This window comes from Alternaria ethzedia (assembly GCF_023757985.1).
Source record: "Alternaria ethzedia strain BMP 0044 chromosome Unknown scaffold_19, whole genome shotgun sequence".
NCBI lineage: Eukaryota > Fungi > Ascomycota > Dothideomycetes > Pleosporales > Pleosporaceae > Alternaria > Alternaria ethzedia.
Window position 1 is genome coordinate 374,697 of NW_026056212.1, and position 26,878 is coordinate 401,574.

A 26,878-nucleotide genomic window follows, 5' to 3' on the forward strand; every position below is an offset into this window, starting at 1 on the left:
CTATTGTTCGTACAAGAGTTAGCTTATCGTGTCGCGTGGATATCACTGGTTGTAGATCCCGAGGAAACGACACGCATCTTCATATTCTTGACGAGGATGGCGTGATGGAATACAGATAATCTTGGAGGACGAGAAGCCTTCCCATCTAAACCTTCACATCAAATCTTCGACCTCGCCTTACTCTTCTCCTCCATCTCCCTCCTCTTAATCTCAAACCTCTCCATAGGCGCCCCCTCCACAAACCGCTCCGCCAGTGCATCCACAGCATTAACCACAGCCACCAACCTCGCATCCCTAATCGGCGCATTCTGCAACCTCTTCATCTCAATCATGCTCTTGCCATCATTCACTTTAAGCTGTTCCTCCAAGAACGCCTCAACCTTGCCATGGAATTCGTCGCCAGTAGCATCCCACACGTAGTTGTACAGGCCGGCATCGAGCAGCTCTTGCGCGGAGAGCTTGCGGCCGAACATGAGGAAATCGTTTGCGCGGTGGATGCCGATGGATTGCGCGAAGGAGAGGGCGGAGCCGTTTTCGGGGACGAGACCGAGGGCGGAGAAGGGACATTGTAGCCAGGCGGTTGAGGAGGCGAGGACGATGTCGGCGATGCCCGGGAACCAGGCTGCGCCGCCGCCGACGGCGGGGCCGTTGAGCGCGAGGATGAGGACTTTGCGGTGGCTGTGGGGTGTCAGTTTCGGTGTGTGAGAATACATGGGTGTATGTAGACTTACTCGATCATCGAACGTAGAAGCTCCGTTGCTGTGCCCATGTCAGAGTTAGTACTATAATTCAGAAGTGCCATCACATTTCAACATGAAAGCAAAGTTGCGGCGTAGGCAAGATCAAGGGGTGGACATACCATAGCTGAACCTTGACATGTAACTCAGCTTCTTCTCAGCATCGTTCTTGAAGGCTTCGCTACCTCCCCCGGCGATCCCCTTTACGTCCGCGCCGGCAGAAAAGAAGCGTCCCTCGCCTGTGAGCACGGTGAAGATGGTGTCTGGGTGCTCATTGAGAACGCGTAATCCGGCGATGATGTCGGGAATGAGGTTTCCGCCAAAAGAGTTCAGGGCCTTGGGCCGGTTGAACTGAAGGATGTGTTAGCGGACGCATACTGTGATGTTTACGCATGGGTAGATCGGATAAGATCGTCTGGAGGGATTCGGGACTGTGCCTCGCGAATTGATGATGGAGTCTTTGAATATTACCTTAATGATACCGATCTTGCCCTTGATCTCGAACTTAATATCCGAGTAATCCGATGGAGAAGTCATGATGTTATATTTTCCTAGCTCTTTCGCGCTGTTCTTCGAGACGGTAGAGCAGATCTCCGATCACAATGTCGCAAAGATTCTCCTATTACCACGCTGTTTTAGGTAGGTGGATGGTAAGATGGGTGATGAAACTCCAGACTATCGAGACGGAGTGTACTTGTGGAAGATGAATAGTAAGCTTTCCCCGCAAGACGCGACAGGCCTCGGTTCGGACAGAACGAAGTCTCGTGTTGTGTATTGACGAGTCAGACCATATAGACGCGATCTAAAGAACAAAGCAATTAGATGTTATGCTTTGATGCTGATTGCGCGATGAGAGATGATGCAGCGAGGTGATGTAGTCGCGTACCTGTGCATGGGTTGCTGACGATACTGTGAAGAACGATGTCGCGTTTTACCTCGGCAGGGTTACGAGGCACGTCATCACGGGCTACTACATCCACAACATCGCATGCACAGCACAGAAGCCTTAACGGACTCATGTGCGGAATCAATTTGATCGTTCGCGCTTGTTTCAATGAGATCTGATAGGAACTCTAAGATAGTAAATCGTACTTACCGTATGACGCGCACGCGCACACTCCGTGTAAAGCAGGCAAAGTCACTATCTAAGCCACATTTCGCACAAGGTGCACAGCATCAAAAACTATAACCCGTAGTACTGTGAAGGTGTATCCCTAGAACACCTAGCCTTTTTGTGAATCCATTCTAAAGCATGTGATTCGAAATCTTTGTTACAGTCCCAAACCACCTGTTCATGTTCTACGCGCAAAGTCCTGATAGCCTGGAAAGGCAGACACAAATGGCACTGGAAAGTCCGTAACACTCGAAATATGAAGATGTTGCTCTTCGCTCTGCGTTATTGCAGCTCTAGCCGACTCAGATGAATATAAGAAAAGAAAACTGCATCACATCCTCGCTGAAGCTCGAAGTCTAGCTGGAGTATCCATCCGTAGTTCTTCATTGGCCCATCAAGCAAGTCAAGTCACAAGCAGTATACCAGTCACGGGCATCACGCAAAACATTCAATCAGCGATGCGAGAAAAGCATATAATTCCAAAGCAAACAAAACTAAAAGCACCATCACTCGCACCACACGTCCCCTTTCCCCATCTCCAAGCGCAATGGTCGTGGCGAGCTAGATGTTCCTTTCCCGTCCCTGGAAGCAGCCTCCTTGATGGAGATCTGTCAATCGCGCGGACTACTAGCCGCCAACCCCATTGCAACCCTTCGAGTCTACCAGCCAAGCTTCAGTCACATACACTCTTCGCCAGATACAATTTAAAATCGTCCCCTTGTTAAGCTTTACCTCCCCACAAGCTGGCAGACATGTCCGAAGGGGGGAAACTCAAGGAAAGTACTAAGAACCACATGAAAGGACGAGGGGGCAGGGGATAATTAATGCGAGGTGAAAGCCGTAAAGTCAAACAAAGATCAGTCATCAGCTGGAGAGCTGCCCAGTAACACTAGCTGTGCAAGACAACCAAGATAATCGGTTGGCTGTAATCCGGAAGGAGTTGAGATGTGTTTACAAGCCGAACTGTAATGCCAAATGGAGATACCGTGTGGGTCGAGCTTCCAGAGATGTGTGTGAGATAGTCGTCAGAGACGCATGGCCATGAGAAACGCAAGACAGTGGAATGTCTTCCTAGGTCCGTACGAGGTGTCTGACGAATGGATCCCATGAACTGATCAAGGAGCGACGCCGTCCAATATGTTGCCAGGACGGCAATGCCGCATTTCCCATTCGTTGTGTGTGCGGAGCCGCGTCAGAAGAAGCGGTCACGCAAGAGTTGAGATGACGAATCGAAAGCCGCATCAAATCAGTAACCAGATGCATACTGGTCCCCGCCACGCTTGTTGGCCGAACGAAGCTGCCTGAAAGAAGGAAGAAGGTTAGTAAAATCTGGATCTGGCGCCCCCCGCGCTAAGCGTTCTCAACACCAAACGCAAAGGAGAGGGTCCCTTACGAGGATCAGATATATCGAACTCACATTCCGGTGCCCTCCTGGCGCGCGTTGACCGGACCGCGCTTGGTGCCAGCTGCCGTGCCCGCGTTGGCAGCGGCGGTGGTGGTGACGTGGCGTCCGCGGCCCTTGTCGTCTTCCTCGCCCTGGCCCTGGTTGGCAGCCTGGGCGATGGCTTGGGCGTTCTTCTGGTACTTGTAGACGGTCCAGTCGAACACGTAGTCGTACTGGAAGCCTTCACGGACGAAGAGGTCGCGGAAAATCTTGCGGAGGTACGAGTAGTCGGGCTTGTCATCGAAGCGGAGGGAACGGGTGTAGTTGAGGTAGATGGCGAACTCGTTGGGGAAGCCACGGCAGAGGACCTCGGTGGGAGTCGTCATCTTCTTCTCCATGATGCGGTCGTATTTCTGCTTCTTGGTGGCCGCCTTAAGACCCTGCCAGGGAAGGGATCCACGGCAGAAGTAAAGCATGACATAGCCCAGAGACTCCATGTCGTCACGGCGGGATTGTTCTGGTCATGTTAGTTTAGCAAGCTGGATGGTGTGCGGGATACGTACCGACACCCAAGTGAGTGTTGATGGAGGCGTAGCGGGCGGTACCAGTCAAGTTCTTGTTCTCTCTGTACGGGATGTGGAAGTGCGTCTTGGGATCGCGGTACTTCTTGGCCAGACCAAAGTCGATGACATTGACCTGGTTGCCGCGCTTGCCAATGCCCATAAGGAAGTTGTCGGGCTTGATGTCGCGGTGGATGAAAGACTTGGCGTGGATGTACTCAATGCGGGAGATGAGCTGATCGGCGAGGAGCAGAACAGTCTTCAGGGAGAACTTGCGGTTGCAGAAGTTGAAGAGATCCTCGAGGGAAGGGCCGAGCAGGTCCAGGACCATGGCGTTGTAGTCGCACTCGGTTCCGAACCAGCGGACAAAGGGGATGCCGACACCGCCAGCGAGCGACTTGTAGACGCGGGCCTCATATTCGAGCTGGGGGTGCTTCGCCTTGACGCTCTCGAGCTTGATGGCGATCTCCTCACCAGAGATGATGTTGGTACCTGTAGACGTCAGCGGTGTTGGGGGTGATGAGCGATGGGCGGCGGCTACGTACCGAGGTAGATGTCACCGAAACTGCCGCTACCAATCTTGCGGCCGATTCTGTACTTGTTGCCGACGCGGAGGTCCTGCTACTGTCAGCCTGGGGTCCTGCGGAGCGGTGCTTGGCCGCCGTGGTGACGGCAAGCGGGGTCGGGGCGTACCATTGTCGTCATGCTTGCAGAGGTGCAACCTTGAGGAGGTTGGCCTGTGGTGGAGGGAGGTGTTGAGGGGGGTGGGTCGAGTGTTGTGACGATGGGGGCGCGGTGATGTTTTGAGGATCAGCCTGCTGCGGTGGACCGGTCAGTATGAGGCTTTAGCCAACAAGGCGGTGAGTAAGCGGAGCGGGCAGCCGAGAAACGCTAGGGGAGGCAGTCGAGCGTGTTGACCGACAGGTAAAGGAAAGGCCAGCGGAGCAGGTGCGTCGTGGTGAGAGATAAATAGGGCACGGGGGGCAGAGGGCGGAGCCGACTGACGAGCTGGGCAGGACTTACTGTAGGGCGTGAATGAGCCCAACGATCAACGATGCCGGCGAGCGTAGGTGCGGGCTGGCGGGCGGGCGAGGTTTGCAACTCTAGCGAAAACGACACAGAGAGGCAGCTGCAGGGCACGGGACAGCACAAGAGGCCGGTGGAACAAGCACACTGTGATCGTGGTGCTGTATCAAAGGAACGCTGATGGCAGGATGGATGCAGAGAGCCTGCCTTGTATTCGGCCACCGTGCTTGGCGCGCTAGCGAGCTCTTTCACCGTGGACTGCTGCCCGCTGCCCGCCGCCGTGTATCAAGCCTGCGGACCGCACATCACATCCCTGAGCCGCTCGGAGGCATCGCGACCCATCGCACCGCCGTTTGCGTCGTGCGTGTCCGCACATGTCCAGGGTGTCAGTGTCGAGATGCCACTGCCCGTTTCAAATGCCGTCGCCTGACTGCCGCATCATGCGACTGAGCCACAGATCTGCCCCTTTATGCATCTCGCGCAGTTCGCGAACCGATTGCGCTATATTTGACTTTGACCAAGAACGTCCTGCAGACGCCGTCCCGCTGCTAGAATGAAATTTCGTCGTAGCCGATGTTCTGGAAAGACTGCGGCCCGAAACTGTCTCGTGACGAAGGTCGGGTACGGCAAACACATTATTCAGCCTAGGCAAACACCACTTGCGTATAACAGTTTCATAGTTCAAAGCCAGAAACCACCCCATCAAGAGTGTCCCGCATATGCGTACAAGCCCTTTCAACAACACAATAGCGCTCGACGAGATGCTTTTTCATTCGGAACAAAGGAAAGAATCAGTCCCAACACCATCTCTCGACTCTCTCTGTGACATCACGTCGGCAAAACTCTTCGGGACTATGTAGTTATGCCTGCTGACCGAACCCGCTATGCCTACTGTATGAAGCACCGCGTAGCATGTGCCCATGGTCTGATACAGCATCACATTCTGCCTCTCATAGCGAGGACAGTTATACAATCTCTTTTGTAGAGCTGCTCAGCTATGTCAGAAACATTCGATACCGGAAACATCCGAATACCATCTTGACAGCGTACACCATCAACATCTAGTGACAAACAGGTTGGAAGGGAATTTGGAACAGTCTGTAGGTCAAACATAGTCTAGCAGCAGGTGATCTGCATGCGGAAACCGCCTGGTAGATGGGATTAAACCCCACCATATCTCTGATCCTCTTGGGTTGAGCCGAAGTACGCTCCCTGGCAACGTGGTAGCGATCTCTGCGTGGAAAGTTGCCTGCAATTCAGTTGACACGCACTCGCATGACCAGAGCCACAGAACAAGAGAGATGATATGTTCGTGATGGGTTGATTTTGCCAAGTCTATACAGCCATCTCAGTCGGAGACCTTGAATGATCCTCTTCCTCCGCGGCTATTATACACTGCCACTGATTGCACTCGTATGCTTAAAGATCGCTCCCCGTATCGCGAAGTATCCGGCTTAGTGGTTTGGCGCCTGGTTCTTGAGGGCTGGGTTGCGCGGGTCGTTCTTGTACTCGTCGGCTGTGCTGGTCAGCCTGCGAACATATCGAGCCGGATGGCTTGGTCTCTGAGATGAGGATTACGTACACTGGGCCATGGCGTTGGCGGCAGAGTTGACACCGTAGAGGATGACGAGGCCTGTTGACTCTTGTTAATCCTGTCTCACACAGCGAACCCTCAGCCTCCGAGCAATTCCATCTCCTTTCAATCCATCAATTGGGCCGCCTTGAATATTTCCTGCCCTAATCAAAGTCGCGCGACGTACCGGAGACGTAGAAGGGCCACATGGGCTTGGCTATAGTACCTCGTTAGCAATCTTTTCAAGCTCGACTTTCCGCTATCGTCGTGTGCAGGGTGCCATACCGATTTGCGCCGGGAACTTCCTTCCGAGAAGAGGCATTGTGACGTGTGTTGGAGAGGCAATGGACTGATTTGACGGTTGCGGCGAGGGATGCGGTGATGGGTTGAGCTCCGCTCGAAGAACAGCCCTGGAGATGCTTGGCGTCTGCGCACGGATCCCTCGTTGCTTTGTACTAAGAGGGAGCAACATCCCACTTCGCTCGCGTCCAGATTACACTTGCGATTGCCGAACCTTTTGCAATCATGGCGCTGGAAGGATGCGTAGGCTCGCTGCGCAGTAGTATGCAATTACTCGATTCATCTATCAACATACTGGACCAGGGCGTGAGCGACTTCCCCCGTCTGGCCAAAGTACTGCAGACGACACGGGTGTGTACACGTTAAGAACATGATTCTACCTTCATCGTGTTGACCCTGGAACAGCATTTCGAGCTCATCTCCGAGTCTGACCTCCAAACCGCGCAATCAGCACTCCTCTCAGAAATCCGCCCTGAAGTCGATAACCTTCTTAAGCGTGTAGAAAACTACCTCGACAAGCTGGAGCGTCGCGAGCAATCCTTGATAGCGAAATGCGATCTGAACGACGGCAGACTCGGACGCGACAACAATGGCAGCTCAGGCTCCAGACCAGCAAGCAGGACCGCACCGCGAAGCGGAGGCAAGACCATCAGCGCGCAACAAGAGATGAGGATGAAGACCTTGAAAGCGAAGAAGGATAGGCTTAGCTATGCCGTAGAGACGCTAGAGATGCAGGCGAAGCAGAGGGAGCGGCAGTTGCGGATGAGCATGGCCGCGCCGCAGCAGTTGTACGATGATTGATGTTCTGCTACATTTGGGTAGCGAGAGCATCAGCTAGCCCACCAGTGATGGAATGGGCCGCATGAGTTCACAATCTTGGGATAGGCGTTTTGACAATAAGATACCCCGGAGTAGTTCAATACAGACACCATATTATACCCACGAAATCTCAAGGAATGCAACAAGACGTGAATCTTCATTCAACCTCGGACGCCTGGTGCGTGAAGAATGCCCCCACAGCAGTCGGAATCAGCACTTTGGGTTGACGCGAATGACATGTGCTTTGTTCCACGATAACAAGTTACAAATGATAGTGCATAGCTTTAAACGTGTAATAAAGCGAAGAAAGTAAGCGTTTTCGGGTGTTGTTGTGATACCCAGTTCAGATGGTCAAGATGCTGGTGATGCGCTAGCGTCGGCTAACCCCGTGACCTGAGGGAGCGCAGAACTCGCAGAACACCGACATTGAACATTCTCCGACCACATCTTCCCCACCACCCCGTCCATCATGAGCTCTCTCCGCATCGCCCGAGCTGCCATCCGCGCGAGGCCCGCTGCCATTGCCCGCCCCATCCAGCGCAGAGGGTACGCCGAAGTCGCCAATGACAAGATCAAGCTCTCCCTAGCTCTCCCGCATCAGGTACGCCATACCAGCTGTCGCAACATGCGGGGGCATGCCCCAGGTTGCAATTGGCATCTGAACTGAGAGGCTAACTGGTGGTCAACAGTCTATCTACAAGTCCCAGGATGTGTACGTCGCTCGAGACCCCGGCCGATCCCGCAAAGCGAAATCGCGAATACTGACATGAGATGTTTTACAGCGTCCAGGTCAACCTCCCCGCGGAGACCGGTGACATGGGTGTTCTGGCCAACCACGTTGCCTCCATCGAGCAGCTGAAGCCCGGCCTAGTCGAGATCATCGAGGAGCAGGGTGGCAGCAAGCAATTCTTCCTGTCTGGTGGATTTGCTGTTGTGCAGCCCAACTCCGTCCTCAGCATCAACGCCGTCGAGGGCTACCCATTGGAGGACTTCAGCGCCGAGGTACGAGCGGATGCACGGAGATGGGAAATAACGACTGACAAGGAGATAGGCTGTCAGGAACCAGATCGGCGAGGCACAGAAGATTGCCAGCGGAAACGGCAGTGAGGCTGACATTGCTGAGGCCAAGATCGAGCTCGAGGTACGCACCGCAAACACATCTAGCAAGAAGCGCTGACAAGATCCAGGTCCTCGAGAGCCTGCAGGCTGCATTGAAGTAAATGTGTAAATAGCGTTCCTTGAGTACGGCATGCGCGGTATGTATAGTAGCAAGCACAGAGCATGCGTGCTTTCCGTGGTCAAAGAATAGAAGGAGCTCCCTGAGGTGACCAAAACATTCCAAACATCTTGCAGTCTCGCTCCTCTTGACCACATTCCTCTGCAATCCTGACCGACCGTACCTTAGCCCACCAGCAACCCTACGAGCTACACTACTTTTATTATTACCCTTCTATCAGTTTGTCTTACTTCGTTAGCACCCAGTCTTACTCTGTCTTACTTCGTTACAGCTTGTCTTACTTCACCACAGCGATCGCAGTTTTCCTTACACACAATCAACAGTTATCACGCGTCTACAACATCACCCTTCTCACGTCTGCAACGCATTATCCAAAAGTTTAGCGTCTCATGCCCCGAGGCTTCGACCAACCCACGTCAAGTTCTGCGTCCCGAGCTACCAATGCGGGACTACGCGAGCAGAGCAATCAACCATCAAACATAAGAACTAGACAGGGTCGGTTCGAAGCTCCTGCTACGATACCGGGAGCCGGAGAGGCGAAGCAACCATACCCGACCACGTCCAGACGCAAGTCTAGTAGTCCCTCAGCTTTGCCCCTCCCACAAGCATCGAGCGAACCTCAACTGCCTCCTTCCGGACGCAAATCGCCTGCCTATTTGCAAGGCAGGAACCCATATGGCCGAGTCTTGGACAAGGTCCAGCATCCGTACCGGGAGCCCGAGGCAGTGACAACAGCACCTGTACCGCCTTCCCAAGCTGGCTCCAATATCGGTTCACGGTCACCTGCGGCAGGCGTCACAGACTCCAAACAACAATCTCTGCCCCAAGAGCCGGGTCGACGCGGCACCCAGACAACATACCCGCCATCAAGACAGCCACAGGTCCCCAAGTCAGTTCGCTCTGCCAAGAACTTCTTCGAGACGGAAGCCTTTCAACGTCCGTCAGCATCCCGTCCCCCACCTTCAGTTCCTGGTACCAGTGCCGCGAAGGCGCTCGCACCCCAAACCTACCCCTCTAGTTCCTCTCTCGAATCTCCTGCCCATGCTCCCAACCCGAAGTTGTCTTCTACTGCTGACGAGCAAGCCCTCGATACTGGGCTGCTGTTGTCTTCTCTCACGGAATTTTACGATACTCGCGAATCTGTGCAGTCTGTGATCTCCTACAAACAAGGCGAAGCCGACGAGTGTGGTCCCATCATCACGACACAGAAAGCAACGCCCCCGGCCGTACCATCTGATCAGGGAGAGGAGCAGTACTTTTCCGACAAAGAGCGAGAATCCATTGGTCGGCGGAAGTCTACCAACATCTTTGCAGGTAAATCCGACGGTGCAAAGCTTCCAAGTCTCGGTCAACAGACTGGACAGGACAGCTTTGCGAGCGATAACATCTCCAAGGCGTCGCTTCCCGACACTGGCGGGGCCAACCCAATCGGTCACAAGGATCCTTCTGACGAGATTGTGAGGCGCCTCGCTACCCGCAGTTCAATACCAGCTGCTGAGACCAGGCAAGCCAGCAATCCGAGCCCTCCGTCGCAACAGGAAGGTAGACGTGCGAAGTCTGGTCGCGATCTTCGAAGGACTTTCGAGGAAGACAACGGGATTTCTCCCAAACGGCTCAGGCGCAGTGGATCACACACTGCTTCTTTGACAGAGAGTGGTACTTCAGCAAAGGAACCCGTCGATCGTGTCGCGGAGTGGACCCAGAGTACGGATGTTGGAAATCCTCGCAACCAGTCTGGGAAGTCCATTGGTGTGCGCAGACGAGCTGAGGAGATCGTGGCAAGGAATCTCGGCCACGACGGTGCAAGCGACATGAGTGTCTCCCGACAAAGCTGTATCTCAGGCTCGATACCAACTGCCAACATTGGTGTCGAGGAGCAGTATGGCGAGACCGAAGTGCCGGACGATGTCGACAACCGCCAAGGGTATGGACGTCGCGTCACACAAGACTTTGGCTTCCCAGGCGCACGGATCAAGTCGTATGGCATCAACAAGACAAGCCGACCGTTGCGAGACCCTGGCAATTGGACCAAGCGAGCGTGCGGACACTTCTCATACATGGGCAAAACCGAGCACCGCGAGCATGCACACGAGAAGATATGCCGGCAATGTTCGACCCGAGTACCAGTGCTTGAAGAGCTACTGTCTACGAAGCGGCGGACACGCAGACGTGCTTCATCAGAATCATTGACCTCTACAACCCCTTCATCGAAAATCTCCACAGATGACTGTTGCCGCCGGCAGAGGCGTCGTCGGTGTCACTCTGAAAGCATGTCGCTTGACAGATGCGGAGATAGATTTGCTGATGAGTTGGGTCATATCATCGACAATATTCTAGAAGAGCATGCAAACACACTCCAGAATGTCATCAGCAACATCAAGAGCACTCAGCCCAGTCTCGACCAGCTTCGAAGGGTGTCTGGAGACCTTGTTCAGCGATGCAATACCAACGGATGTGATAGAAGTCGTTGCCAGACATCATGTCGTCCAGCACGAGCATCCTGTCGACGAGACGATGATTGGCATCCACCTTGCCCATATCTCCCACCCAAAGCGGCAGAGAAACTTAATGTTGGGGCTACAGGCCAAGTCAAGCCGAACCTCAACGATCCTGAATCGAGCCTGCGTGACGAGGTGCAGTCAATACCCGACCTGGTCGATCTTGTCAAATCTGCAGCCGACGATCTCGGCTTCGATCTTGACCGAAGACCCACCGCGACCGACGATGATATGTTCCATAATGCCCCTTACGAGACTACACCCGTGAATTCTGTCTCACGTCACACTGATTTCTCCATCGGAACAGCAGAGAACAGGGCTATGGAGGACGAGCCGCTTACCGAAGACAGCTGGCTACAGCAAACGCGTAGACACTTGACCGAACTCTCGGAGGCCCGAGAACAGCTTATGGACGAACTGGATTCCATCGCTGGAGATCTCGACGTCAAATTTCGAGACCAACCAGAGGTTGAGTCGGTGACTGATTCGGATGCACCACATGCACACCGTGTACTCAGCAAAGCTCCCACGGGTCTCGCGCGTACATCCACGTTACAGAGAGACGCTCTTATCGACTCAGTACAGCGTATGCTCAGCAAAGCGCCTACTGGCATCTCACGCAGCTCTACATGGCATGAGCAGAGTCAGGGAGAAGAGGCTGCGGACGACCTCGATTGCAGTAAAGCGCCTACTGGCATCTCACGCAGCTCTACGTGGCATGAGCAGAGCCAGGGAGAGGCTGCTGACGACCTCGACTTCAACCTGGCACAGCGCAGATCTAGCAAAGCTCCTACCGGTCTCCCACGCACGTCTACTTCGCAGAAAGATGCTATGATCGACTCGGTACAACGTGTGCAACGTGTGCTCAGTAAGATCCCCACCGGCCTCTCACGCAGCGCTACACGGCATAGAGAAGATGACGGAGATGAGGAAGAGAAAGAAGCAGTCGATAATCGCAGTCTCGGACTTGTGCAGCGTGTACTGAGCCCAACCCCTGCAGACTTCTCGCGCACGTCTACATCGCAAGCAGATGCCATCGTCGACTCGGTACAGCGCGTGCAACGCGTGCTCAGCAAGATTCCTACTGGCCTCTCACGCAGCTCTACATGGCATGGAGAAGACGAGGAGGCCGGAGAAGACCCCGACATCGAGCCAGTGCAGCGTGTGTTGAGCATGTCACCTCCTGGTATCTTACAGGCCTCTACGTGGATCAGGGACGCTTCTGTCGACGCAACGCGACGTGTACTCAGTAAGCCTCTTACTGGCCTCCTGCGCAATACTACTTGGCATAGCATGGGAGACGACCCAGCAGACAATTCTTTCGTCGAGCCCGTACAACGTGTACTCAGCAAGGCTCTTACTGGTCTCTCGCGCAACTCTACATGGCAAAAGGATGATGATGCACCGGTAGACGAAGCCGTTGTTGAAAGTGTAGAGCGTGGACTCAGCAAGGCTCCTACCAGCGTCTCGCGCGAATCCGAATAGCAGGAGGATACGCCTACTGACTTCGATACTACTCAGACTGGTCAGCACGACGATGAAGACGAGTCGTTCGGGGAGCCTACGCAGCCTACACTCGAGAAGGTCAACACTAGCCTCTCACGCGCATCTACGTGGCACGGTAACAGACCTGTCGAAGATGAAGAGCCCGGAGCTGACAATCCGGGTCTCCATGAGGATGATCTGGTCGCCACAATCGTACGGAATGTTCTCAGCAAGGTGCCCTCTGGCTTCTCACGCGCATCCACATGGCAGGACAACAAGACTGTTGACATTGAAGACATCGGGGCTGACGTTTCGGATCACCAGGGGGATCTGGTTACCGCAATGGTGCAGCGTGTTCTCAGTAAAGCATCCACTAATATCTCGAGCAAGCCAACCTGGCCCAGTTCTAAGACTCCCAACACCGCCGAAGATGAAATCCAGAGCGTTGTCGATAACAGTGTTGACGAGCTTCGGCTTAGTCGCGCACTTACTCGGATTCTCAGCCAACCGAAAGAGCCTCGGTCTGCTGGTCAAGAGCCATACAAGGCTGAAGACGTTTCGCCTGAAGAGATCTAGGAGGTGCTTCGAGTGGCGAGAGACGAGCTTCCGGCTGCTGTTGCTTCGATCACTGCCGTCTTGCAGACATTGCCAGCTGCTGAACATGCGCCCAGTGACGAGATCAGTGACGTTATGGAGCCCGATCAGCATGTTGAGCTGGCATATGAAGCGCAAGATAACCCGCAGTATGATACAACGGACGATCCTCAAATCGAGCCGCAACTTCCGAGTCAAGTGAGCCAAGGATACGGCGAAGCCACGTCTGATACTTACAGCGATCACTATACTGTATCCCCGGTCATTGAAGAAGAACCTGAGTTCCAGCCTCCTGTGCAGCGAATTCGCCGAAGAAGTACAGCGCCACCTCTTGCACAACGACAAGAATCGTTCATACCTGGCTCAATAGCTGTCTCGATACCTTCCAGTTATTCTTCCGTAGTGGAAGATTTACCGGAATCGCCCGTTTTATCACGCACGGCTTCGTTCTCCCCTACGCTTGGTACTCGCCGGACAGCTACCATGTCGCCATCTCAGTTACGACAAGGTCCTTCAAGCCCACTATCTGTCGCTGATAACGCATCTGAACAACCCATTCTCTTGAGTCTAGCTTCACGCCAGCCAACGCTTGCAAGGCGCCGTACCAGTACAGCAACAGCCAGGATTCAGCGACAAGACTCTGTTAGGCCCGCTTCACCACCTAGTGCGGATGATTCAGAAGCACAACCTGTGATTTCGCGTGCGACTTTCCGCCAGCCTACACTAGAGACCCGCCGCACAAGCAGTGCAAAAGCCAACGACAGGCGACAAGACTCTATCAGGCCCGCTTCTCCGTCTACTGCATATGACTTGGAAGCACAGCCAATCATCTCACGTGCGCCTACACAACAGGGCACGTTAGGGATGCGTCGAACAAGTACCGCAACAGGTAGCGTCCAGCGGCAAAACTCTGCCAGGCCCACATCACCACTTGCTATGGATGATTTGGAAGAAGAGCCCGTCTTCTCGCGTGCAGCTTCTCGACAGGGTACGCTATTGGTTCGTCGAACAAGTACGATGTCGCCGACTATTGGACGGCAAGAGTCGATGTTAGCCACCTCGTTGCCTGTAGCAGAAACCTCGCTTGAGCAGCCGGCCCTCTCGCCTGCGGCCTCTCGGCAGGGTACGCTGATGGCTCGTCGCACAAGTACGATGTCACCGACTATTCAACAGCAAGAGTCGATTTCAACGACCACGTTGCCTGTGGCAGAGCCCTCGCTTGAGCAACCGGCTCTCTTGCGTGTGACTTCTCGTCAGCCTACGCTACCCATCCATAGAACAAATACGACATCACCGACTATTCAGCGGCAAGAGTCGATGTTAGCCACCACGTTTTCTGTGGCAGAGCCCTCGCTTGAGCAACCGGCTCTCTTGCGTATGGCTTCTCGTCAACCCACGCTACCCGTCCATAGAACAAATACCACATCACCGACTGCCCGGCGGCTGAACTCCATTGTACCAACGTCATCACCTGTTGCAGACGAATCGATTAGGCAGCCAGTTCTTCTACGTGCAGCATCACGTCAGCCTACGCAAAGAGTTGAACGTACAAGCACAGTGACACCGGCTATTCAGCGGCAGCCTTCGACTATACGCACCCCCTCACCTGCGGCAGAGATCTCATCTAGGATGCCAGTTATCATTCGTGTGGCATCGCGACAGCCTACACAGGTGTCGCGTCGAACAAGCACGATACCATCAGTTGTACAGCGAAACGACTCTCCAAGGCCCGAAATCTCCACCGTCCTGTCTCTCGCTGCGGATGACGTAAATGATCAGACGTTTCCGCCTCTTGATTCACGCCAGTCTACGGTGGAGGTCCGTCGAAGAAGCTCAGTACCGACAACTGCTCAGCCAAATGACTCTCCAAGCCTCGAAACCTCTCCAGTCCTGTCTCTTGCCATGGACGAATTGCCTGATCAGCTATATGCATACTCTGATACACGTCAGACTGCGCTCGAAGTTCGTCGCACAGGCACTGCTCCGACAGATGAGCTTGTCACATCTCCCGATCTGTCGCTTGCTGAATAGGATACGCTTGCACAGCCCATGCCATCTCGCCGGGTTTCACGTCAGCCAACGCGTAAGGTAACTATCCGTGAGGCCGATATTTATCGTGCACCGTCGCCTGAGCCTCCATCGGACACAGAGGACGTCCTTGAGCCGGCGATCTTGTCGCGTTCTATCTCATCCCAGCCTACGCGCATGGCGAGCAGTCTTGCTACATCTGAAAGTCCTGTGGATTCGTCGAGAGAAGTAAATGATGCCACATCCGAGCCTTCGGCAGAGGCAGAAGTTACACAGCGCTCTTTCGAACGGCAAAGGACCATTCGGAGGGAAACGATACCTAATGAGCGGCTCACCATAGCTGACAGAACCTTGTATGCCCGTCTTCCGCTCCGTACCCTACGTACTGGGTCTCTGATTTTCCGAAGTCCCGAGCAAGATGTTGAAGCGCCGCTTGATGAACAAACAGAACTTGAGAGGCAGGAGGTTCCCGCATCAACCCACGTCCCTGGCCGCGATGAGGACACTGATCAGGTTGGGAGATCGCCCACGACCGCTTTCGAGGCTGACTCGGAACCTTTCGCGCTCCACATGTATCAGCGAATGGCCGAGGAGCCATCTGAAGAAGAACTTGAGCCCGAGAGCCAAAGCGCTACATCAGTTGGTGTCAACAACCTCGAAGAACAGGCTGGTCAGTTCGAAAGAGCATCCACTGCGAATGTTACATTCGATCCCGAATTACTCGCACTTGACGTCTATCAACGGATTGCCGAAGAACCGCTTGAAGAGGACTCTGAGACTGAAAGTCAAAGCGCTATCGCGTCGACCAATGTCAACGTCATTGAGGCAACGAGTAGTCGAATCCAGAGAGCACCGACTGCTAATGTATTATCGAATCCGAACTCTTTCGCGCTCCGCGTATATCAACGCATCGCCGACGAGCCACTTGGGGAAGAACCTGAGCCCAACGCTATTGCGCCGACGAACTCCAACAGCACTGAGGATATGGCTAGTCAAATTGAGAGAGCACTGACTACTCAAGTCTCTCGGACAGTAGAGCCCTTGGAACATGTCAAAGCTCGAAGCCCGACTGGCACGATGCCCCCTGTTGAGAGACGTGCCACACAGACTTCACCCGGGTATCCAGCGAACATACCACGGGCTGTAACAATAGCTCGCGACGTAGAGCGCAAACAAAGCAATGCTGCTCCTGATCAACTCGATAGAGCACTTACCATGCGATCCTCTCCAGCACTGGAGCCATTGGTATATATCGACCCTGAAGGCCTGCCATCAAAGACTGTCCCTCTCGAAAGAGTGAGGACACAGGCTTCACCTGAACTCTCAGTCGATGTACCACGGGCGTCAACAATACCTCTCGAATCGAATCGAAGACGAAGTAGCGCTGCTCAAGGGTTCATGCCATCCGCCCGAGGATCAGAGCCTTCAGTACACTCCAGCGCCGAAGCTGTGCTCGATGAGACCCCGCAGGTACAGGGAAGATTGAGAGTAGCGCCCACAGAGCCTCGCACAACTGATCGTCGACGCAGCAGTGCGGCCCCTGGTATCACAGCGTCTCCTCCACAGACCATCCTTGAAGGCATAGAAGTCGGAGCTCAAACTAAAAGCCCGACGAAGAAGCGGAAGCAAGGTGCGAACTACCCACCTGAGCAGCAATATCCGCCAGCGCCTGCATATCCCCTACGGGAGACTCCCTCATGGACGAAGCCGGACACTCGGACTCCATCACCAAAGGTGAAAGCTGAGAGTCCGCCCAAGAGGAGAGGATGGCTTAATCTCGGGGCCAAGCCAGAAGAAGAGTCTTCTGAGTTAGAGGGAATCAAATCCCGTCAATCAAGCCAGCCTGCCCTAGACCCATCAGAAGTGCAGCCATTTCTGGACGCGGCACCTGGGTCGCCAGAAGCCCCAGGGGGAACGCAAAAAAGGCAAAACAGCTATCCGAACCAAACCAGACAGGCTACCTATCGTCGAGACTCCAGTGCCCCTCCTATCCGAAGGGCCGACACTCGAACAAGACAACCCTCCGTCTACGCTAACAAGGGCGACTACTACCCAGTCAGTCCGATCCTTCCAGACCGCATTGACAACGGTTCGCAGCTCCAGCCTTCACCATCTCGAAGGAACAGTTACTCCATCCCACAATCAGCCTCAATACCCGAGAATTCGCCTCAGCACGAACCGCGTGCGCAGTACTTCCGTCGCGTCTCGTCAGGCCCCTCCCGCCGCCAATCACAATCCCAAGGAGCTCTCTACATCCAGAAAGATGTTGCAGTCAGTTCCAGAGCACCTACGTTCCAAAATAAGCTGGAGACTGAGGACGAGACTTCTCGGACGAATCAAGAACGCCATGAAGAAGACTTCCAGGAACCCGTCCGGAGAGACGTACGCAGACCGACTGGAATGGGAAACCCAACCTCGAAAGCAGAAGCAACGCCCAAAGAAGGAGCTCAGTCGCCTGAGACGCGGCAAAAGTTTTCTCCAGTTCCCCAGAAAGAAGGCCCGTCAGACGAAGGAGAGTCAGATCATTCGCCGAGCAGGTTTCCGGAACTGTCTGGTGCTCAAGTGCCAAGGGGACAAGAGCAAGAGCAAGAGCCAACAGCACGAACCGAAGAACAAAAGCGGACTGAAGTGGTTATGGAAGGAGATCCTGCGCCTGCCGACGCCAAGGGTGCACATGATGAAGACATACCCACCCGCCGTCGCATCGATAGCTCAAGCGGGCCCTTCGAAGATGACAATGCCTGGATCAACAGCACGGTTGACCTCTCGCGCTCAAAGACCATCCCAAGAACATCCACCGGAGATGAAGGTGATCGAAGACTTTCAGGTGCAAACCCAGAAGAAGCGCAAATCGCACGAGCAAACACTCGTCGTGCAACCTCAGGACGAGTGCCTGATTCCGCAACAGCCTCACAATCTGCACGAAAAGATTCAACAACCGCCACGCGAAGGCCATCGTCTTCAGTCAAGGGGACGAACACGCGACGGAAGTCATCAGCAGTCGGAGAAGACAGAGCAGCGCCAATCCTCACAGAAGTACCAACGGTCTCCAGAGCACCGACACGATCGGCGACGATCCCCTCAATATCTCGACAAGCCAGCATCCGGCGAGGGTCTGCCGCTCCTAGAAGGGGTACAGCAGTCTCCCCAGAAGCTTTGCCAGACATTCAAGCCAGACCAACAAAGGAAAGCAGCTCAAGATCAACCCCGCGGCAAGAGTCCAGAGGTGCGGCCTCGCCTGTCGCGGTACAACCAGGTCGACGGTCATCTACTGCAACTAGAACAGGTACGCCAATCTCCAGAGCGGCGTTACCAGAATTTGGAGCCTCAAGGAGAGGGGGAGACGGACCTATGTCGGCCACATCACAAGGGTCGCGTGGTACAACATCGCCAGTCCCAGCTTACGACAGGGGGAATTCTCCTGCCGGAATGCAACCACCGAAAGGTTCATTGGGTACAACCCAGCGCGCAGACCAGATCTCAGAACAACAAACCCAATCAAGCCCACGACCAGAACCAAGAGATGCTAAGCCAGCAATGCCGCGCCGAGTGACCTCATACGGAATGTATGAGTCCAGCTCCAGTGATCCGTATGCTTTGCCCAAGAAGGCACCGCAGAAGGCAGCTGCCCTAGCCCCTTCAAATGCCAACGCAAGTCTGTCACCAGCGACGCAACATACTGATCACAAACCCCCGGCGCTCACTCGTAGAGACTCACTAAAGCCACGGCGCAGTCCCACGTCAAGGATATCAGAACTTTTCGGGCGAGAGAAGGGCGCTAGCCCTGGGAATGGGAGCCAACAGAAGCAACAGCAACTACCCCCACTGGGTGCCACGAAGACCGGCTTAGCGCCTGCATCAGCTGCAGCTGCAAAGGTATCTGAGACAGATGCAGCAGTGAAGTCATCCCAAGCGCAGCAATTACAGCCAGTGAAGGTTCAGGCAAAAGCTGCGCAAGGAAGTGGGATTACGAATCCTCTTAGGGGGCGCTGGGGATGGGGATGGGGAAGATGACCGATTTTAAGTGTGGGAATGGGTTGTTAGTGGGATTATGAGAGGATGCTGATGCCCTATGATAGGTTTTTGTACGTAGAGAAAGACAGTTCCACAACCTAAGTATTAAATCAACTACTCCAACTCCCTAATCAGCTTGTGTCAATTCCTAGAAACAAGCGATATCACAGCATCGCGTCCAAATCGCGACCAATGGTTTAGCTCCACTCGTACAATGAATGTGTGATATTCTTCGCACCAAGTTGAAAGGCCTGTACACTTGTATTGAAAAGGGTCCAATTCCAAGGCCCGAGTTCCGTCTTGACCACGTCATTTACGTCTTGATCTCGTTTTAGTTCCGCGCTATCACGCACTAAGAAGATCGCTAACCGCATTATCCGGAGTACGAAGGTTGCAAAGGAGAAGAAGCATCGCCCATGGAAAGTCTAAGTTGTCGCTGGACCGAGACGTCTGCGTCATACGTGGCAGTCGTCATGGTAAACGCCAGTACATACATACAGTAAGTACAAACCTGGGCTTGATTCAGCAACAGGTCGCACGATCAATCGCTCCATCTCTTCAAGGACGTATCCGCAGCCAACTAAGTTATCACTTCCGTCCCCGCATCACCCTCTCTCTCTGTCGGTCTAAACAATTGCAATCATGTTCAAAACACCACTATACATATTCATCGCCTTCTTCAGCGTTCTAGCCGCGGCGCAAGAAGTCCCCCCAGGTGTCACGAGCCTCGGTGGCATCAATCCCACAGTCTACTCTTCAGCTGCAACCATTGTATCTGCGTCTTCGCCATCTGATGCATCGGCTCAAGCGACTAGCACGGGTGCGGCGAACGCTCACGGTACGTGACCCTGACTTCTGGTCTTTGTCGTGGTTTATGGATTGCGGGAGGCGATACTATTAGGTAGATCAGAAAGCTGACCTATTGCAGAAGTAAAATATGCTGCTTTGTTCGGTGTAGGAGGTGCGGCGCTGAATGCGTTCATGTAGAATTATGGTTGGACATGATAAGAATCGGGTGTTGGAGGTAGGTGTCGCACCGTCCGCACCAACAACGCCACAGCGTACTCTACAATCTACGTAGAGCAGAAGACGAATGTCACATTACAAGAATTTCATCGAAAGAAAAGAAAAAGCTTACTTTACCCCATCTCTCCGATTCTCAAATACCCGAGCCCGCAGCCCACAAGAAAAGCAACGTCCCAGCCTCCCACGCGCACCAGCTTCCGCGGACCGACCCCTAGAACGTCATCACTTCCAAGCTCGCATCATTACCCCGATCTACAACCGCGCCACCATCCACGTTCCTCGACACGCCCTTAGCTCCAAAGACACTCCCAAGCCACTGAACAGCCCTGCATCAAAGCATGTGCCTTCGTACTCGTACCTCTATGGTTCCTCCCAACCCACTGCCGTGACATCTTGCTGCAATGAGATCGTCGTCCAAGAGCGATTGTACTCTTGGAAGGGTGATTGTGGCTTTTGTTCTTGACGATTTGGGACGAGAGGCTGAGGCCATGCAGATGGGTTGTGCTGTTTGAGTGGTTTGATGGGTGGAACAGGGCGTCATGGACATGGTTTCTGGACTGTATTTGGAGGGGATAGGGATAGGATGGGATGAGATGGGTGATGCAATAGTATGGATTTGGATGGATGTAGAAGATTCGTACAAGTTCGGTTAACTCCTCATCCGCCAATATATCTACCACCATATCGAGACATGACAACTGAGCTCAAAACACTTCCACTGACTGTGAATACCAACGCATTTGCGAATTCCTTCTCAGGTTCAGGAACGCTGCTATCGACATTGAGTTGTGAAAGTTCTCTTGCCATTTCTCTTTCCACTTCCACCTGGATAGCCAACGTGACAAATTTCGCGGCTTCGTCGTTGGGAAGGGAATAAGTCTTCCGAACTTCTTCCACTGTGTTCACAAGGTAGTGCACCTTTCTCTCTACGTAGGCTCTTTTCTCTTTATCGAAAGAACCAAGGTCATTTGAAATCGATACATGGTCCGCAAATAGCCTGAGAAATTTGGCAATTCTGGGGCTGGAAATGTCGACAGTTGAACAAAGAGAGAACTTCGTACACGCTATGACGTAACTGGAACTCATAATTAGTTTCCTTCGTAATGTGTAGACTATTGATCCGTACTTACGGGACAGCTGCGTCGATTATCCTGTAGTCCAGAAATTCTCTCAGACTGTGGAATTCGGTGGGGGGCGGGGGGTGATTGATGAAATCCATCAATCTTGCAACTACCTCGGCTCCTCCGTCACCGATGATGCCATCTTGATCATGAAGGCCTTGGATAGTAGCATGCATGGCCTTCTGCAAGATTGAGACTGGTTCATCGTCTCCGTAAGGCATTTGAGCCTTTAGTCGTGATACGAATTCGTTCTGAAATGTTTGGATCTGCCATTCAGCTGTTAAATATGTGGAGCCTCGACAGTTTGGAACGACTCACTGTACTTTCGTCACTCATCTCCCATACATCTGTACCAGAAGTGATTAGAGTAGTAATATTTCTTGTAAGAATCCGCTTACCATCAAAGATGAAGATGTAGACAATAGTCTCAGCGATGAGTTTCAGTCGCTCCTCGCTTGCAGCCGGCCACAGATAAGCACAGAACCGAGTCCAGTTATCATGTAACATCGGCAGCTCCTTAGCGGCTATCTCAGAGTACGATTTGCCTCCATTCTTCAATATACTTGTCGCAGTTTGGTCGGAAGCAAAATGCTGTAGCAGCACTCGTGTTGCTTCTACAGCCATTGGCCAGTGTATGTTCTGTCTTACATGGTGAATCGAAGAATACCATGGAAGTTTTGCATGTACAGGAAAGACAGGAATGCTGTTCATGCTAAGTCTTTCACACTCCTTGATCAAGTATCCAGTTTCAATCTGAACTGCGTTGATGACTGGCTCAACACTGATAGTCTCAGCCTTCAGATCAGGGAAGCAGGACAGGTCGACAAAAGGTGGCATGGACGCTTCATTTGTTGGCATGTAGTCGTGACTGTATCTGACTGGCCAGACAAAACCATTGTGGTCTTTGGAGTTGAACAACCCTAATGGAAGATTAGTTTCATCTAAAGTATACGACACGTAGAGCTAACCAAGGTCAATGTCCTGCTTCGCTTCCATCATGACGATCCGTTCAAGAGTAGAGAAGGGAGTAGAGTTCAGGCCGTTGTCTTTGTGCGAATACAGACAATAAACACCTTCATATACGCCTCTTAACCAGGCGCCATTGTTGTAAGGCAGGGGTACTTCTTACGTCCACGTCAGCAGCATAGTCGTGTTCAATCACCTTTGCAATCTTTCCTTAAACGTCCACAGCAAAACCGAAGCTATTCCGTTTCTTTTCATTGCCGCATATAATCATCAAAAGCCTATTGGTTACTGGCGATCCTTAGATAAAGGCGGCGAGCGTCATCAGAATCTCTTGGGCTTCCTACTCCATCCACCACAATATAGAAATCAGAACTCCCAGCATGCTTTCAGGTAATAATGGAATCTCGGGACTGAATAACCCAAGAGTCCATCGAGCTTCTCTGGAAAGAGATCATCGTTTTGTACATGTTCTTCTAGCGATGTTGTAGTGTTGAGTTGTGGGGGTGTTGAGCTGTGGGGGTGTTGAGTTTTGTGGATATTAATTACAAGGGCTGTGAGATATAGGTGCAAGTATTATTGTATTGTAAAGTCTACCGACTAACTAGTGTGGAAGGAGGAACTAAGTACCCATCAAGGAATCACGTGACAAGGGCACAACCAGTTCCACGAATCACGCGTTATGGCACATCACTCACAGAGGTACGGTAAAAGACGCTATCATGAGAGCGACCCTGAGGCGGCAATATGAGACCCACGCCTGCATCTGGCCGTGCGTTGAACAGGCATCGTCGGAGGGTTGTCGCGCTGCACTGTTGTGATGTGGAGCCCTTGACAGCTCAGCGCGGTACGGGCGGAGCGTGTGGGCCGAACGACAAATAGCCAACGATAGCCAACGACGACAGCTATCAACAGGCCACCCCCAACGCTGTATACAGCTCCCATCGCCGACATGCCACCGCCTGCTTTCTCAGCCTACAATCTGCCTTGCGATGCACCTCACGTGCGATGGTGCTTGACGTTGCGTACACCACCTCGCGCCATCTAGTCACCCACCCAGAATAACACACATGCGAAGGACTCGGCACATGACCAAAAAGAGGGCAATTTGTGGACCTGCATCAACGCATGTGGTCTGTGTACCCGCACCTTCTACGGTTCCTCTCAGCCCACTACCGTGACATGTCGCTGCGATGAGATTATCGTCCAGGATTGATTGTACTCTTGGAGAGGAAGGTGATTGTAGCTTGTATTCCTGACGATTTGGGATAGGAGGCTGAGGCCATGTAGATGGGTTGTGCTGTTTGACTGTACGTGGAGGCGACGGGGAAAGAATGTGACAAGGTGAAGTCATGCAATATTATCGATTTGGATGCATGTAGAAGATTGCGTACATATACATGTACAAGTGGGTGATGGCATGGTACTTTATCTTCAATCTCAACTCCAATCTCTCGCACTACGTACACCGCCGCATACAAAGGCTGTTGTTTATTCCAAGGCCTGAACTGTCCAACATCGTCTTCTTCTACCCACCAAATAATGCCAATAAGAAAAACCCGTCCGCAATGCGTTGCTTTCATCCGCCTCAAGTCTCCTCTTTTCTCTCTTTCACCATCCTCACCTTCGCTCCGGACCAAGCCCATCTCCGACGCTGAGACAACCGCTTCAGGGTACACACTAAACACCTCAAACCCAGGCACCTGCAGAAGCTACTTCGGCTGCTCAACCAGTTGCGTCATTTATGTTGATTGGGAGTATTGATGGTCCGGGAATACATGCTAATATGTCTGAGTAGACGCGCAGTTTGCTGCTATGATTGGGGGGTTGGCTGTCGCTGCTGGGTGGTTGGTCTGAAAAGTGGAGAGGGACAAGAGAGAAGTCTGAAGCGAGACATTGCTAGCAACATACAAAAAAGCATGATCAGTCTGGAATCAACTACAAGTGCATGTTGCGTTTGTTTCCTACGCACAGCTTCATGTCATCACATCGACATCAGACATCCATCACTGTGACGCCACGTCCTTGCAATCAAGAAAGCAACAAAGTTGCCATTCATAACCCATGGTCTAAACCTTGTGTCTAGGTAACCCATCGTCTATACTGCGCATCTCAAAACCCGGCACCATTAAGCCAGGTCGATTCCATATCCATCAAATCATAATCGTTAAAATCCAAAAACATTTCGAAACGCTTTTTCGCATGTCTACAACTGTGTCAGAAGACCTTGGCTCTCCAAGAGCAAGACAATCTGGTGGACGGCTGTCCTGACGTTGGTGGTCGACAGGTCGACAGTCAGGTCAGCGTTGGCGGGCACCTCGTACGGGTCGTCGACACCAGTGAAACCCTTGATCTCACCGGCGCGCGCCTTGGCGTATACACCCCGCTTGTCGGTCTTCTCCGCATGCTCAAGCGGGGTAGAAACGTGGATCAGGTAGAAGGATCCGTATCGCTCTACAGTCTGGCGGGCTGCCTTTCTTGAGTCCTCGAAAGGAGCGATGGGCGCAACGATTGCTGCTGCACCAGCCTTGGTGAGCTCGGCGGCTACAAAGGAGATGCGGGCAATGTTCTTGTCACGGTCGGATCGGCTGAAGCCCAGCTCGCTGGAGAGCTCACTGCGGATGGTGTCACCGAGAAGGAGCGAGACGGAGCGACCACCCTGCTGGTTGAGGGTGACGTTGAGAGCGCGCGCGATGGCGTCCTTGCCGGAGTTCTGGTAACCTGTCAGGAAGACAGTGAAACCCTGTTGGCTGCGGGGAGGGTGGGATTCGCGAAGGACGCGAACGACTTCGGGGTACGAGAACCATTCTGGGATCTCCTGGCCGGTTCGGAGGCGCTTGCGGAGCTCTGTTCACATTGTTAGTTTCCAAACCCTAAATGAAGGAGATGCAATTGACGTACCAGTTCCGGAGATGTCGAGGGTCTTGATGCCCTGCTCAACCTCGTTCTTGGGCTTGTACTCGTCCGAGTCGGGAAGGTAGGTCATCTGGAGGAAGGGAACAACCTCGATGCCGAGCTCGTCCCTGTACTTCTCGACGGCGTCCTGGGCGTCGTATGGACCGTAGAAGTCGACACCCTTGGAGTTCTTGCCTGGGCCAGCGTGGTCACGGCCGACAATGAAGTGGGTGGCACCATGGTTCTTGCGGATGATGGCGTGCCAGATGGCCTCACGGGGACCAGCCATGCGCATAGCCAGAGGTAGAAGAGCAAGGACGGCCATGCCGTTGGGGTAGCGGGGCATCAGCGCCTGGTAGACACGGACACGGGTGAAGTGGTCAATGTCACCGGGCTTGGTCAGGCCGACAACGGGGTGGATGAGGACGTTGGCCTGGCGGGCGCGGGCAGCGCGGACGGTGAGCTCACGGTGAGCGCGGTGCATGGGGTTCCTCGTCTGGAACGCGACGACCTTGGACCAGCCAAGCTTGTCGAAGTGCAGACGCAGCTCCGCGGGGGTGTATCGCAGGCCGACATAGTCGTAGTGCTCCAGGCGGTCGATGGCCTCGAGCTTGCCGCCCACGTAGTACTCCTTGACCGTCTCGTACAGGTACTTGATGGCGGGGTGTGCTACGTCGTTGTCCTTGTCGAAGACCTCGCGGGCCTCCTTCTCCTTGTCCGGCTGGTAGACATCGTCGACGGTGATGATGGCCAGGTTGCGGTCGTCGCGGAAGTCGCGCAGGGCGATGCGGGCGCCCTGCTTCACGCCGACCTCATCGATGGTCTGTTTCGAGATGTCGAGTGTGATGGGAATGGAGAAGAGGTTGCCGTCGGCGAGACGGTTGTCGGACACTACGCCGTTGTAGTCCTTCTGGTTCATGAAACCTGCATCATGCTGTCAGGGGCCGTGCTGCTGCAAACATCGCAAACACGAGGGGCGCCTTCGCTGCCCCTCGCCTAGCGCTGCGGGATGACGACTTACCCTCCAGAGGTGAAAAACCTCCATTTAGGATGAGCTCCAAGTCGCAGAGCTGCCTCTCGGACAGAACAATAGCCGGAAGCTTCTCAGCCTCCTCGAACAGCTCCTTGCGTCGGGGCGCATCGCGTGCGATCAGGTCCTTGAGGACGCCGCCTGTGATCACCTCCGTCAGCATTCGTGACCAACTCCAGCGACTCTGTTGATCGACTCACCATGGGGTGCGTTCGCCATGTCTAAAGAATAAGTGAGAAATATGGAATCCGGTGGTGGATTTGGTCGGGTAGTTCGGCGAAGACTTGCTGTCGTTCCTGACTATACAAGACTGGCTTCGCGAAGGAGGTTTTGGGTCACTCAGACAGAAAGATGCGCGACTAAGGACTACAAGGCGGGACGGGTGGAAAGGGCTTTTTATTCCCCGGGTTCTACGGACACTTCAGGCGCCATGTCCCCGATTGTTGACCATAGGCTTCTCTGGATTTTCTCTGC

The 26,878-nt window shown here is 53.5% G+C and overlaps 8 protein-coding genes across 8 annotated transcripts; 4 read left to right on the forward strand and 4 right to left on the reverse strand.

Annotated features, from left to right (window-relative positions):
- Positions 1-158: 158 nt before the first annotated feature.
- On the reverse strand, positions 159-1,274 carry J4E87_007234 (uncharacterized protein; the record flags this gene model as incomplete). The annotated part of the gene is made up of 4 exons (XM_049378830.1): positions 159-678; positions 732-759; positions 860-1,088; positions 1,209-1,274. The coding sequence occupies 4 exons, from the start codon at positions 1,272-1,274 to the stop codon at positions 159-161; spliced, it is 843 nt and encodes a 280-aa protein (XP_049231492.1).
- Positions 1,275-3,264: 1,990 nt separating this feature from the next.
- Positions 3,265-4,491, reverse strand: HHP1 (casein kinase I; the record flags this gene model as incomplete). The annotated part of the gene is made up of 4 exons (XM_049378831.1): positions 3,265-3,752; positions 3,799-4,287; positions 4,341-4,413; positions 4,489-4,491. The coding sequence occupies 4 exons, from the start codon at positions 4,489-4,491 to the stop codon at positions 3,265-3,267; spliced, it is 1,053 nt and encodes a 350-aa protein (XP_049231493.1).
- A 2,428-nt stretch (positions 4,492-6,919) lies between these two features.
- On the forward strand, positions 6,920-7,495 carry J4E87_007236 (uncharacterized protein; the record flags this gene model as incomplete). Its single annotated transcript, XM_049378832.1, has 2 exons — positions 6,920-7,045; positions 7,100-7,495. The coding sequence occupies 2 exons, from the start codon at positions 6,920-6,922 to the stop codon at positions 7,493-7,495; spliced, it is 522 nt and encodes a 173-aa protein (XP_049231494.1).
- A 487-nt stretch (positions 7,496-7,982) lies between these two features.
- J4E87_007237 (uncharacterized protein) lies at positions 7,983-8,733 on the forward strand (the record flags this gene model as incomplete). The annotated part of the gene is made up of 4 exons (XM_049378833.1): positions 7,983-8,114; positions 8,303-8,515; positions 8,565-8,654; positions 8,701-8,733. The coding sequence occupies 4 exons, from the start codon at positions 7,983-7,985 to the stop codon at positions 8,731-8,733; spliced, it is 468 nt and encodes a 155-aa protein (XP_049231495.1).
- Positions 8,734-9,139: 406 nt separating this feature from the next.
- Positions 9,140-13,309, forward strand: J4E87_007238 (uncharacterized protein; the record flags this gene model as incomplete). Its single annotated transcript, XM_049378834.1, has 2 exons — positions 9,140-12,712; positions 12,734-13,309. 2 exons carry the CDS (start codon positions 9,140-9,142, stop codon positions 13,307-13,309), a joined length of 4,149 nt encoding a protein of 1,382 aa, XP_049231496.1.
- A 2,223-nt stretch (positions 13,310-15,532) lies between these two features.
- On the forward strand, positions 15,533-18,908 carry J4E87_007239 (uncharacterized protein; the record flags this gene model as incomplete). Its single annotated transcript, XM_049378835.1, has 2 exons — positions 15,533-17,737; positions 17,778-18,908. 2 exons carry the CDS (start codon positions 15,533-15,535, stop codon positions 18,906-18,908), a joined length of 3,336 nt encoding a protein of 1,111 aa, XP_049231497.1.
- A 2,613-nt stretch (positions 18,909-21,521) lies between these two features.
- On the reverse strand, positions 21,522-22,140 carry J4E87_007240 (uncharacterized protein; the record flags this gene model as incomplete). Its single annotated transcript, XM_049378836.1, has 3 exons — positions 21,522-21,782; positions 21,835-21,863; positions 21,915-22,140. 3 exons carry the CDS (start codon positions 22,138-22,140, stop codon positions 21,522-21,524), a joined length of 516 nt encoding a protein of 171 aa, XP_049231498.1.
- A 2,545-nt stretch (positions 22,141-24,685) lies between these two features.
- MET3 (Sulfate adenylyltransferase) lies at positions 24,686-26,623 on the reverse strand (the record flags this gene model as incomplete). Its single annotated transcript, XM_049378837.1, has 4 exons — positions 24,686-25,326; positions 25,381-26,298; positions 26,396-26,545; positions 26,605-26,623. 4 exons carry the CDS (start codon positions 26,621-26,623, stop codon positions 24,686-24,688), a joined length of 1,728 nt encoding a protein of 575 aa, XP_049231499.1.
- Between the last annotated feature and the right edge of the window lie 255 nt (positions 26,624-26,878).